This window comes from Dendropsophus ebraccatus, chromosome 3 (assembly GCF_027789765.1).
Source record: "Dendropsophus ebraccatus isolate aDenEbr1 chromosome 3, aDenEbr1.pat, whole genome shotgun sequence".
Lineage (NCBI taxonomy): Eukaryota > Metazoa > Chordata > Amphibia > Anura > Hylidae > Dendropsophus > Dendropsophus ebraccatus.
In genome coordinates, this window is record NC_091456.1 from 118,293,935 (window position 1) to 118,308,238 (window position 14,304).

Consider the following 14,304-nt stretch of genomic DNA (forward strand, 5'->3'; position numbering starts at 1 on the left):
CACTATGTGTGACCCCCTCTATATCACTATGGCTGACCTCTATATTACAGGTATCTGGCATTGTTAGCAATGTTTCTGTGTGTATGGTGAATATTTAGTTAGAAACATAGAAGATTTTCAGCAGGAAATGACCACCTGCTCCATCTAGTCTAGTTGTGAGTAGTTCCGGACGTAGAGGCTGGAGACTAGCTGCATCCACTGCACACACACAGGAGAATCTGCTTTTTATCTTTCCTCATTCGCTTAGAAGTCGCCCCAGGATCATGTAGGACATTAGGGAGAAGCTACTGAGCCAGTGTGATAAATAACTCTCCTGGTATATGACTGGCCATTTATGAAGGAGTTTTCGGAGTCGGTACTGATAAAATTCAGGAGTTGGTGCTGCGGCTTACCGACTCCACAGCCCTGGATCAAACCACTAGCATTGCCCAATAGGTGGTCTAATAAGGACTCCTGCCATAAGAGGTGTTGCGCTTAGCCTCTACCTTTACAGACCACCCGGGGCCTTTTACTCTAGCTTTCTTCCTCCTCCACATCTCTGACACCCCCCTCAAAACTTACCACCACTCAGTGCTCCGTCACCTTGTCAACGCCGCAAGAGTTTGTCTATCTGCCCTTTGGCGCTACCCAAAACCCCCATACATACACACATACACATACACACTCTCTCACTCTCTTTCACACACACACACACACACACACACACTCTCACTCTCTCTCTCTCAGGGCTCGTTCCCACTGAGCAAAAGCAGCTGAATTTCTGCGCTGAATCAGCGCTGAAATTTCAGCTGTTAAAATAGGTGCAGAGCTAATTTCCATTGTGTTGAATAGAAATTCTGCTCTGCAGTTCACACAGTGGAATTTCCGCACTGAACTAATCCGCTTTCCGCCAGAAGAATGAACATGTTCATTCTTCCGCTAGCAGAAGCCTATACAAATCAATGGGGCTCTGATTTTCTGTTTCAGCGCGGAATACGCGCGTATTCAACGCGGAATACAAGCGGAAATTACTCGCTGAATCAGCGCGGAAATGGGGAAAAGGGGGGGGGAGGATTCTAGTATATGTTCTGGTATAGTCTAGTTTACTCACCAAATACTCGCTGAATTTCAGCGCTGAATGCATGCGGATTCAGCGCGGATTCCTCGAGTATTCCGCGCTGAATTTGTCAAGAGCTGATACGAGCTGAACACTTTCCTAGCAGAATACGCAGGGATTCCGCTTACATTCTGCTCGGAATTCAGCGTCAGTTGATTTCAGGCGGAAATATTTCCTTGCGTAATCCGCTCCTTTTGCTCTGTGTGAACGTAGCCTCACACTCACACACACACACACACACACACACACACACACACACGTACATTTCTATGTGGTTGCACAGCGTGGAAGACATCAAATGTATGGAGGATCTCACAGCATCATTCTAGGCACCATTCTGCCTTCTTCCAGACATGGTACTATTAAGATCAGTTTATAGACACTACGGAGTTCAAAAGCCTTTTAACTCAATAACTCAATATTGGAGTTCTTCCTCCATCCCCATATATTTCTGCCATATATTCTTCGGTCATTGCAGTATCTTTAGATGCAGGAAAGTCTCTTTTTATATGGTCAGTGGGGTATGCAAATACCTGCTATGTAGGCATGGGGGCGGACACAGGGCTGTAACTGGTCAGAGCTGTCTGATCGGCCTCTCAACGCGCTAAAAGACAGAGAGCTGCTGTGTTTAAGCGTTATACAGAGCAGGGTATTGTACTCTATTTTTATTAGGATATACAGTATCTGGAAGGGATAGCAATTACCACTCTGTGCTGTGGCTGTTGTGCTCTGATATAGACTAATAAAGGGGAATGCTTCTTTGAGGGAACCAATCAGCATGATTGTGCTGATATAGCTCCCAACTGCAGAAAATAGAGCTCTCACACAACCCTTCTACCGTATCTGTGGTGTCTTCATTGGTGTAGTGTAGTTACTGATACGCAAGAGCTGTGAACTAGTCATCTGGGCAGTGTTCAGCCCGCAACTAATCACGGCTCTCTGTTTGTCAGCGTGCTCTGCAGTGGTGATTGACAGGCAGACAGGCCACTAACAGGTCTCTGTTCCAGTCAATCATCCCCTGCAGAGCGCACTTACAGGCAAAGCCAAACAGGCACGGACACCTCCCACATGACTAGTTCCAACCTCTCTCCCTGCCCGCGACAAAATAAGACAATGTTCCAGTAACTACGCTTACCTATGAAGACACCACAAATACGGTAGGGGGCTGTGTTAGACCTCGTTTTGCTGCAGCTAGGAGCTATATCAGCATGTGCTCTTTGGTTCCCTTTCTTTTCTTTGTTTTTCTGTTTTTTGAACCACATCATGTACAGAGAGAAATATTACATATGTATGCAATTATCATTATTGCAGCAGGTTGCTGTACTAAATAAATCACAATTATATCTGACCACCTCTTGTGATTTGCAGATTCTCTCCGGTTTTCAGGTGAGGAGGAGTCTGGTGATTCTGAGACGCTTCCTAATCTACTCTCACACTTGTGGAAAAACAAGCCACCTAACTTTTTTGCTGAGAGGAAATTCAATGCTATAGCTTCCCTGACAGAGCCATACTGTGCCGTGTGTTCACTTTTCTATTCTTGCCATCAGGTATCAAGTTTTTCATTTTTAAATATAAAAATAAAAATATGTATTATCATTCTAATCTCTGTTGCTTGAAGTGAAGTTTCTAATACTGGAATACTTTTTCACAGGATATTTCTCAACTGTCTGAGTCAGTCACTTTTAAACATGGACAGAAAACAAAGCCTATTATACCAGAGATCTGTTTTACACCCAAAGAGAGTAACATGGATCCTTTGCCTGTGAGCACATACATTGGAGAAGATGGTACAAGTCCCCTGCTGTCCTGTGTGAAATGCTGTGTTCGAGTCCATGCCAGTGAGTAGCTCTTAAACCTCTTAAGGACTGAGCATAAAATGGCCTTAAGGACTGGACCAAATTTCAGGAATATGACGTGTTACTTTATCCATTAATAACTTGGGGATGCTTTTACCTATCCGGCTGATTCTGAGATTGTTTTCTTGTGACATGTTATACTTTATATTTCTGGTAAATTTGAGTTGGTACTTGTAGCCTATCTTTATGAAAAACCCCAAAATAACGTAAAAAATTTAGAAAAATTGCATTTTCTTTTTGCTTGTAAGGAAAATAGTTATGCCACATAAATTAGATATGAAATAGCATTAGCAAAATGTCTACTTTATGTTGGCAGCATTTATAAAATTTGCCTTCAATTTTTGAAGACAATAGGAAGCTTCAAAGTTTAGCAGCATTTTTCCAAATTATCGCAAGAATTTCAAAATGTGATTTTTCAAGGGACCAGTTCACGTTTAAAGTGGATTTGAGGGGACTGTATGTTATAAAGCCCCACAAAGCACCCCATTTCAGAAACTGCATTTTTTATGCGGCTGTAAATGTGCGGATGAAACTCCGGCCGTGGAAAAAAATAGACATGCGGCTCAAAACATACGGTCATTTACTTGGAAATCTGGTTCAACTAAAAATAACAAATAAAATCTTAAGAAAGTGATGCAAACACCTCTGGATGCATCTGGGAAAGCAGGGAACACAGTTTACATGAATCGCTATTACCGGGGTTTGCGATCCTCTGCACTAATGCCGATGTCTCTCATGGTTAATCTATTAAAATAATAAAACACATTTTCGTTGTAAAAAAGTGCCTTTCCTTGTTCACTAATTAAATTTAAACTAATCCATCATTTTGCAATTAAATATACTGTTAAAATAAATAGATATATAAATAAATGTATATTTATATATATATATATTTTTTTTTGACAGTATATTTAATTGCACAATGATGGATTCGTTTAAATTAAATTATTGAACAACGAAACTGATTTTATTTCACCGAAAATGTGTTTTATTAATTAAATATTAATTAGTACAGGAAGCTCCAGTAAGCCGTTAATTCATATTGCCGGCAATAGAGCATTCTGTACTAATCATCACTTTACTTTAATTAAAACATCAAATGTTTCTTCTAATTATGTTATCACAATAGCATTATTAGAAGAAACATTTAGAATTATATGTGCGCTCAGCTGATTGGCTGATCGGCTCAGCGCACATATAATTAGCGGGTCCGCAGCACAGTGACTTCATTGTGCTGCGGACCAGCGAAGAGGACACATCGGGGTGAGTATACAGCTCTCCCCACCCCCTCCCCATCACTGCACCCCTCCCAGCAAGGAAGGGGGGGGGTCACTTAACCCCTTCCTTGTTGGGATGGGTGCAGTCTGACATCAGTCTGGCCCCCAAGGGGTTAAGGGGGATACAATACATCCTCCCTTAACCCCTTGGGGGCCAGACTGTAAGCAGGGATCTGTAAAGATGCTGCATACTGTAAGGAGCACAACACCGCTCACAATGATGCGTGTTGTGCTCCTGTTTGTATGTTTTTTGTGTGTTTCTCCCTTTTTGTTTTTCAGATATCGGTATCCTGGGGATTACGTCGGATTCGGTGGACTACGTCGATGACCAGCGGTTGTTTGTTGTTTTTTTTTTTTAATAAAATGGTCAATGAGGGGTGTGGGGGTGTTTTTATTTGAATTAAAAAAATTTTTAACTTGTGTCTTGTCTTTATTTCTTTACTTTATAGACTTAGTAGTGGAAGCCATCTAATAGACGGAATCCATTACTAAGTCGGGGCCTAGTGTTAGCCGGTATAAAATGGCTAACACTAAACCCCTATTATTACCCCAGTACCCAATGCCACCAGGGGTACTGGAAAGAGCCGGGTGCCAGTGGTCCCGGAGCGTCAAAATTGGCGCTCCTGGACCGGGCGGCAGCAGGCTGGTAACATTTAGGCTGGGGAGGGCCTAAACCAATGGCTCTTCCCACCCTGGTGTTACCAGGCTGCTGTCGTTTGGTTTTTAACCCGGCTGGTTATTAAAAATAGGGGGGACCCTATGGGTGTTTTTTTTAAATAAATAAATAAATAAAAAAAACCGCATAGGGTCCCCCCTATTTTTATAACCAGCCGGGTTAAAAACCAAACGACAGCAGCCTGGTAACACCAGGGTGAGAAGAGCCATTGGTTTAGGCCCTCCCCAGCCTAAATCTTACCAGCCTGCTGGCTCCCGGTCCAGGAGCACCAATTTTGACGCTCCGGGACCACTGGCACCCGGATCTTCCTAGTACCCCTGGTGGCATTGGGTACTGGGGTAATAATAGGGGGTTAGTGTTAGCCATTTTATACCGGCTAACACTAGGCCCCAACTTAGTAATGGATTCCGTCTATTAGACGGCTTCCACTACTAAGTCTATAAAGTAAAGAAATAAAGACAAGACATAAGTTAAAAAAATTTTTTATTCAAATAAAAACACCCCCACACCCCTCATTGACCATTTTATTAAAAAAATACAACAAACAACCGCTGGTCATCGACGTAGTCCACGGAATCCGACGTAACCCCAAGGATACCGATATCTGAAGAACAAAAAGGGAGAAACACACAAAAACACACAAACAGGAGCACAACACCCATCATTGTGAGCGGTGTTGTGCTCCTTACAGTATGCAGCATCTTTACAGATCCCTGCTTACAGTCTGGCCCCCAAGGGGTTAAGGGAGGATGTATTGTATCCCCCTTAACCCCTTGGGGGCCAGACTGATGTCAGACTGCACCCATCCCAGCAAGGAAGGGGTTAAGTGACCCCCCTTCCTTGCTGGGAGGGCTGCAGTGCTGGGGAGGGGGTGGGGAGAGCTCTATACTCACCCCGATGTGTCCTCTCCGCTGGTCCGCAGCACAATGAAGTCACTGTGCTGCGGACCTGCTAATTATATGTGCGCTGAGCCGATCAGCCAATCAGCTGAGCGCACATATAATTCTAAATGTTTCTTCTAATAATGCTATTGTGATAACATAATTAGAAGAAACATTTGATGTTTTAATTAAAGTAAAGTGATGATTGGTACAGAATGCTCTATTGCCGGCAATATGAATTAACGGCTTACTGGAGCTTCCTGTACTAATTAATATTTAATTAATAAAACACATTTTCGTTGAAATAAAATCAGTTTCGTTGTTCAATAATTTATTTATTTATATATATATTTATTTTAACAGTATATTTAATTGCAGAATGATGGATTCGTTAGAATTAAATTATTGAACAACGAAAGGGACTTTATTACAACGAAAATGTGTTTTATTAGTTTAATATATTAACTATTAGGGGCATCAGCATTCGGCATCATTGCCGGCTATTTTTGAAGTACTCCGTACGGACCGCCTGTCAATCCACGTCCGCATTTCCAGCCGCAAACAATGGTCTTGTTCATTTTTTACGGGTCCGTTTACGATAGGGCCGTAGATTCATACATAGTGTGCACTGTGCAGCCGTATATCGTATACTTTCCAGCGTATGCATGAACCACCAAAAATACCGCTGCACAATTACAGCCGCAAATACAGCCGCACAGTTACATAGTGTGAACCTAGCCTGAAAGTGTATTTGAGGGGCCTGTATGTTAGAAAGCCCCACAAAGCACCCCATTTCAGAAACTGCACCCCCCACACTCTGCAAAAGCATATCCAGAAAGTTTTTTAACCCTTTAGGGGAGTCACAGAAATAAAAGCTAAGTGTGTAAGAAATTTGAAAATTTTAATTTTCTGTGCAGAGATTTTATTGTAATCCAATATTTTTCATAATTATAAACCTATTACCAGAGAAATGCACCCCAATATTGATTGCTCAGTTTCTGCAGTTTATAGAAATACCCCATATGTGGCCATATTGCGCTATTTGATGCAACCACAAGCCTCAGATATAAAGGAGTACCTAGTGAATTTCAACGCCTCCGTTATATTTGGTCATTTTTGACCGTACCACTTCAGGTTGGCAGAGGCTCTGGGGTGCCAAAACCTAAAAAACACCCCTAAAGGGACACCATTTAGAAAACTACACCCCTCAAGAATGTAACAAGGGGTGCGGTGAGTGTTCTAGCCTTCAATTTTTCATTTTCTTAAAGGGATAAGAGGAAAAAAAAGACACAAAATGTGTAGCGCAGTTTCTTCCGAGTACGGAAATACCCCACGTGGCGATAAAGCGCCAAGGGGGCGCAGGACGAGCCTCCAAAGGGAAGAAGCGCCAATTGGCTTTTGGAAGCTAAATTTCACTGGAAAGGATTTCAAGGGCCATGTCGCATTTACAGAGCCCTCGTGCTGCCAAAACACTGGAAACCCCCCACATGTGACCCCATTCTGGAAACTACACCCCTCAAGGAATCTAACAAGGGGTTCAGTGAGCATATGGACCCCACTGGTGACGGGCACAAATGTGGAACAATGTGACGTGAAGGGGAATATTTTCATTTTTTCACTTTCATGGCACAAATGTACCCGTCATCAAGGGGTCAATATCCTCACTGCACCCCTTGTTAGATTCCGTGAGGGGTGTAGTTTCCAGAATGCGATCACTTGTGGGGGGTTTCCAGTGTTTTGGCAGCACGAGGGCTCTGTAAATGCGACATGGCGTTCATCCATTCTAGCCAAATCCAACCTCCAAAATCCAAATGGCGCTCCTTCCCTTCGGAGGCTTGCCCTGTGCCCACATGGCGCTTTATGTCCACATGTGGGGTATTTACGGACTCAGGGGGAATTGCTCTACACATTTTGTTTTCTTTTCCTCTTTTAACCCCTTGTGAAAATGATAAATTCAAGGCTAAACCAACATTATAGTGTAAAAAATTTAATATTTCATTTTCACGCCACATTGTTCCACATGCTACAGTAGCTCGGGCAGCGAGGGACCAGAAGAGGGGATGCTGGTATAAAAGTTATCCCCGTGCAGGTGGTAACCTTTATCCAGCAGTGGGAAGATTAGTTCCCGGAAGATCTTCCCACTTGTTCCGAGGATGGGGGAGGGGGCATCTGGGGCTGGATTCGGGTGTCCCTTCCTACATACACTCTTAAGGGTACGTGCACACTGCGGAATCGCGACAGATATCCCTTCACGCATTCCGCAGCTGGCACCCACCGGCAGACTGATGCAGGCGTGCGTCTCCATCCGTGTCATAGACTCCATTCTATGCATGGGCGGATTCCGCTCTCCGTCCAACGTGTTCATTCTTTGGATGGCCGATGGAATCCGCCCATGCATAGAATGGAGTCTCTGACACGGGTGGAGACACGCGCCCGCATTAGTCCGCCGGCGGGTGCCAGCTGCGGAATGCACGAAGGGTTATCCTTCGCCATTCCAGTGTGTGCACGTACCCTAAATCTGTAAGTGTACCCTGAGGTACTCTCACAGAGTTTGTAGAATTTCACGCCATACCGTCATCTCTTATTGGGACGGTACTGGCGGAAAGGACGTGTCTGGGGGGCAGCATACGCTACGCTACCCCCAGACACGTCACTGGATGATGAGGACGATGAGGATGAATGGAGGAAAAAAGGATCCCCCCCATTCATCCTCACTGGCTGTTTCGGTGTCGGAGGCAATAATAACGTATCCCTCTGACGCCGAAAACACCCTGGGGCCATCTTTATACGGGGATTGGTATATGGGGTATGTAGTGGTGTAGTGTCAAACTTTATTCAAACCTACGCCAACAAAGGCGTTGCTGATAAATGCCGCACTTATGTGCGGCACTTATCAGCAGACCGTGGCAGTAGAATATAGAAAAAAAAACACCCTACGCCAAAAAGGAGGAGTTGCTGATTAGCAGTGCACTTTCGTGCGATGCTGATCAACACTCAGCGGCGATAGGGTGCAGAAAATAGAAAAAAAAAATTGGAAAAAAAAACCCCAAACTTTTTCTACATTCTGAACATCCCTGTAGCTGCTAAGTGTATTACACATATCAGCCGCTAGAGTGCAGCAGAGCGCAAAATCCGGAAAAAGATGAGGCTGGAGCCGAAAAAAGCCGATGGGGACCGCCGGAAATAGCCGAAGACCCGACAGAAAGACGGAGGACGCCGATCAGGACCCCGGGACAGGTGAGTAATGTACAAATACCTGCTCTGGACCTAGCTGAGGGGACCTAGCTGAGGGGTCCAGAGCAGGTATTTACTATTTTTGTGGACTCTGATCGCCGTGCCACCGGCCCGATCGCCGTTCACGGCGATCGGGCCGGTGGCACCGTGACCACCATTACTTTTTACAGTAATGGCGGTCGGTGCCGTCCTCGGAAAGGTGCCGGAAAGGTGCCGTGACCCGGAAAGGTTCCGATCGCCGCTATTGGCTGATCTGAATCGATCCGCCTATATCGGCGATCGTAAGCACGGGGGGTGTTAACCACCCCCCGTGCCGAGAAGCTAAGATGGCCTGCTATGATTTATTGCAGGCCATCTTCCCCGATCGATGTGTGCGAACACACAGCGATCGGGGAAACATCGGGCCTAAATTTACGCCCTGATGCGTTAAGTACCAGGGCGCGAGGGCGTAAATTTACGTCCGATGTCGTTAAGGGGTTAAAGGGCCCGGGTACTGGTAAGTCATGGGTCCTTAAGTGACAGGATTTCATGACGTACCGGTATGACATGGGTTCTCAAGAGGTTAAAGAGGTTGTCCAACATTTTTTTTTCTTTTTATAAATGGGAATAATTTGGAATCTGTCCCTTTCTCTTAGTTGTTTTCTCTAACCTTTTTTCTCCTCTGTGTCCTCGGGCATCCTCTTGTTGCAGCTTTTTGGATTTGTGTTTTTTGTTTACATAAAGAACTTCCAGGTCATAGGGGTCAGCAGTGACATCACAGCTCTGCAAGCCTATAGCTCCACTCACTCTACGCATGGGCAGGGAATTGTCTGTCTTCCTACAAGTGCCTTATGAGCAGCATTATGGCTCAGTGTCTGTCAGTTACTTTTTGAATCTTTGATCTGCTGTAGGACTATAAACCTCAGCACACATTTACATGTTAGGAGTTTTAGTCCTGGATTACGTATACACAACAAAAGCCATCCTACAGGTGGGTGGGGTTTCAATGAGGCAGGATTCTGTTGCAAGTTTACCTTGAAATAGATAGATTGGTGACTGACATGATCAGTAGTATGTCAAGTGCCATCTCTCCTCTCCATATTACAGACAGCAGCAGCACTGTCCTAACACTGTACATCTTTACAGTACAATGATAGCAATATTACCCCTTTATTTATATAGATCCAACTTATTCTGCAGTGTTGAACAGAGATTATAGTCTCTCATGCTGGTCACTGATCCCAGTGGGGCTCACAATGTTTTGGAGTGTGTGATAAAATCCATGCAAACATTGGGGAACATACATGCAGCTGTTGTCCTTGGTGGCATATGATCCCAGGACTTAAACACTACAAAGCAAAATGGCTAATGGCTCCTGCTGTCCTCCATGTCATGCTGCCCTTACTGTTACAGTTTCTGCTGGTCTCAGATGTTAGGTCCTCCTAGAGGGGTGGGGTTAAATCGATGTGGATGCATGCCCCACCCATCTGATGACTGTTCCCTTACTGGTAGGAACAGGAAACCATGATTAAGGCTGCGGTGTAGCAGCCGAAACGCGTAGGCTTCAGTTGGGGGCATGCCGCACGTGTGTACGGTGACGGAGATACAATAAACAACGCACTTGATTCCACCTTGCCGGGAGCTGGACTCGTTTCTTTTCCGCATCTACTCAGGACGCCTGTTGGAGTGTGAGCTCGTGCTGTGAAGCTCGGTGGATGGGGTAAGCTGGCTTTTTTCCGTTCATAACAGAAAGGGAATTTTACATCACAGGAAGTAAAGAGAACACAGGCAGAATGGTCATGTGACTGAGCCTGAGAACACAATAAACGCTCTAAATAAAAAATAGAGGTGCATTTAGTATATACAGCACCCACAGAGGTCAGTGCAGTATTTATTGAAAAACCCCGGTAAACCTCTTTAGACATGTCATTGCACTTTCTGGGTCCACTCTATATGCAGCAGGTACTGGATATCTTTCAGATGACACCTGCCAGAAACTACCAGACTGCACATAGACCTAAAGCAAAGAGCAACCATAATTAATTAACATAGCTGCCAGGAATAAAGACACAGACACCAATATAACTTTTGCTGGGTGGTGATCGGCCACAGCTTTTAATTATTTCTCAAACCAAACCAATAACCGGGCACGTAGTGCCGAACTCTTAGACCGAGGGGTGTAAAGGGGTATGCCGGACGACAGACTCCTGCCGTGCAAGTCCGCCTTACTAACCCAACACGCCTTCTTAGCAGGTAATTTCCGCCAGCTGTGACTTATGTATAATTACAAAAAGAAAGCACAAAAATAAACAAAACACCATGACAAACCAAGATCAAAAGGGAGGGCGGGTGGGCAAACCGGCTGCAGATCAGTCCTGTGGAGACTGAGGGCAGGAAGAGGAAGTTCAGGTTCCTAAAGGCAGAGGGAGGGGTTAGAGCAAGGAGGGAATCCAGCCTATTGGCCACAGAGCTCATAGGAAACATACAGGAGCTGTGTCTGAGAGGGGTGTGGGGAGGAGTTACAGCCTCACAGTAACTGTTAACCCTTTCCTGGCAGCTGCTAATGATCAGGTTTTAGGAGGAAATAGAGGAGAGTGCATGTGCAGTCAGTATGCACCCTCCATATCCAGTCAGGTGCCTTCCAGACTGCACATAGACCCAAAGCAAAGAGCAACCATAATTAATTAACATAGCTGCCAGGAATAAAGACACAGACACCAATATAACTTTTGCTGGGTGGTGATCGGCCACAGCTTTTAATTATTTCTCAAACCAAACCAATAACCGAACTCTTAGACCGAGGGGTGTAAAGGGGTATGCCGGACGACAGACTCCTGCCGTGCAAGTCCGCCTTACTAACCCAACACGCCTGCTTAGCAGGTAATTTCCGCCACGGAGGAGACCCTATAGCCCTACACGGGCTCCGACCACCACCCAACAAAGAGGGCCTGCTTAATGCCATCTTGGATGCAAGAGAATTACATCAGCTCAATATATATCAGAGCACTCCATCAGCCTCCATCAATCTCTGTTATCGCCCTTTAACTGAAGACGCTCCACCCTAGAGCATCATCGAAGAAAACAGGACTTTTGAGTGTTCAGTGAGATGTAGTGGATACCATACCAAGAGTCCTTGATGTTACACACCGCAGATTATTGTCGCCATGCCTGATCTCTGCAGATTGAGCAGCCCACAGTGTAGAGTTCTCCACAATCCAAACCCATGAATGAACCTATAGAAGAAAATAGATAAATTTAAAACAACCAAAACAGCAGCTGCAGACCCACGCAGTGTGCAAAGCAAGAGCGAACGGTAACGCCTATTGCAAATGAACTTAGTCTAGGAAAGGTCTTACTGCTCCACAGCCACCTCAAATTTAAGGGAGTGTGTCTCTAAGCCACTGGGAGAGAGTGCAAGGGTTGCAAAAGACTGAAAAATGGAGCAAGATTAAAACAGTGAAGAAGTGGGGGGTTAATCCTTGTGAACCAAGAATCTATCACCTAGAACCATGACTTCTGAAAGTCGACCACAAGCCACTCTGGACAGGCCGAGCATGAGACCGCCTGCAGTGGTGCTCACACCCTGTAATCACTCCTTAACTTCTTAACTTATAGACCCAGACTCAGATCGTGTTTTTTCTCTTGATATCCCCATTTAAGAGAAAAAGGACCTCGCAATTATCAAAATCTACTAAAACCACTCGAACAACTTTGCCTCGTACGAGGACTTGCAAGCTGAAGGGCAAAACTGAATAAGTAGCCAAGATAATTGAAAGGCGATGGCACTCCATGCACATGTGCTCCCTTCTTCCCCCCTTAAGAGCCAGGCATATAGGGAAGCCTAAGTGACATCTTCTCTATCCAACATTAAGCATAAATACAATTCTGAGCAAGATCCCAAGAAACCCGACTACCTTAAGCGCAATGAATGATCAATTGTAAACTTCAGCAGTGCGGCAGGATCGGCAACAATTTCCCAACAGTCCATCAAAGAGAACCACCTTCCCACACCTTACCGTAATGCTGCCACATGGCCAGGATGACCGGTGAGAAATCAAGTGACATCAATTGAGGTCCACTAGGTGGGCATGGCCTGCCCATCATACTAGACCCACAGAGAAGCTTGCAAACAACCTGCAAACAAAACTGAGACATATCACTGCACAAATATCATCAATACCAGGAACATGGTGAACCCTGAAATATAATATTCTAAGCAGTGAAGGACTGGTAACATAGACGTCTACGAACTGGAAGGAAAGCCAAGCTATTAATGCATGAGACCACACTCATAATGTCCATCAAAAAAACCAACTGGGCTGATGGAAAAGATGTGTGTTTATTTATTTTTAGTTTTATGATTAACCCCCTTCATGACAGCCCAAAATGGCCTAAATGACCGTGCCAATATTTATTTTTGCATTTCAGGAACAAGTGTACTGTGTAATGGTGCCTTTTATGACAAATATTTATGGGGTGAATTTTTTTATTTTTTATATTATTATTTAGTTTTATGATCAAATAATTACTAAATCCTACTAAAGCCTGTTCCTCAAAGCCCATGTTCAGGCCACTTGGATCCTTGGTAGTAAGAGAGAAGTAGCAAGTGAAAATGCCTGAGGCATAACCCGACTTGCAAACGTTAATAAACCAAGAAGGGGGCTAAAGCTGCTTAAGGTTCCCTCCTCATACCCAACAAACCATCAAGGAGATCCAGCGACCTATGCAATTCTGCAGAAGGAAAGCCAGCTTCATAAAAAACATCCACTCCAGGGAGGAGCTGGAATACAAACTAGTGCAAGAATTTGAACAATGCAATGAGTGGTTGTGGTGGGGCACAATATAATAGAACATTAAGCACAGCCAGGGGGTGTACAGACAAGGCAGCAACCAGAAGGCAGAGACTATATAAAACTGAATTGAAAACCAAAACACAAAATACCAGCTGCTTACTTATAGGGGTGCTGGTAGAATCAAGGAGCCATTGCTGTTACGCTCACTGGCATCCTACTGCTCGTTACCTGGGGTTTATAATCTAGATGGATAGGAGGTCTGGGACAACAAATGGTGATGTACGGGCCTCTGCATGTGGAGTGCTTTTATCTGCACATACCTGCAGACTTGACCTGGGTGACGCACCGCCACGGGACCCAGAGAGATATGTTACCAGAGCCACTGGTTGGGCCGATAAAGGGCGATGATTGTTGTGCAAGCATAAGCCAAAGCCAGAGCAAAGTGTCTATGGGAGTCCTGTCATGCCGTCAACAGGCGCTGCCTCTGTGTAATTATATGCATCATAAATACT

General features: G+C 44.7%; 1 protein-coding gene across 3 annotated transcripts in view; it reads left to right on the top strand.

Moving 5' to 3' along the window:
• The window catches only part of LOC138785996 (lysine-specific demethylase 4B-like), a 326,968-nt gene that overhangs the window by 202,650 nt on the left and 110,014 nt on the right, over positions 1-14,304 (top strand). For all 3 annotated transcript variants that reach the window (XM_069962570.1, XM_069962569.1, XM_069962571.1), the window contains 2 exons: positions 2,465-2,643; positions 2,748-2,934. In XM_069962570.1, coding sequence (XP_069818671.1) covers positions 2,465-2,643; positions 2,748-2,934 — 366 coding nt within the window. The remainder of the gene's footprint in view (positions 1-2,464; positions 2,644-2,747; positions 2,935-14,304) is intronic.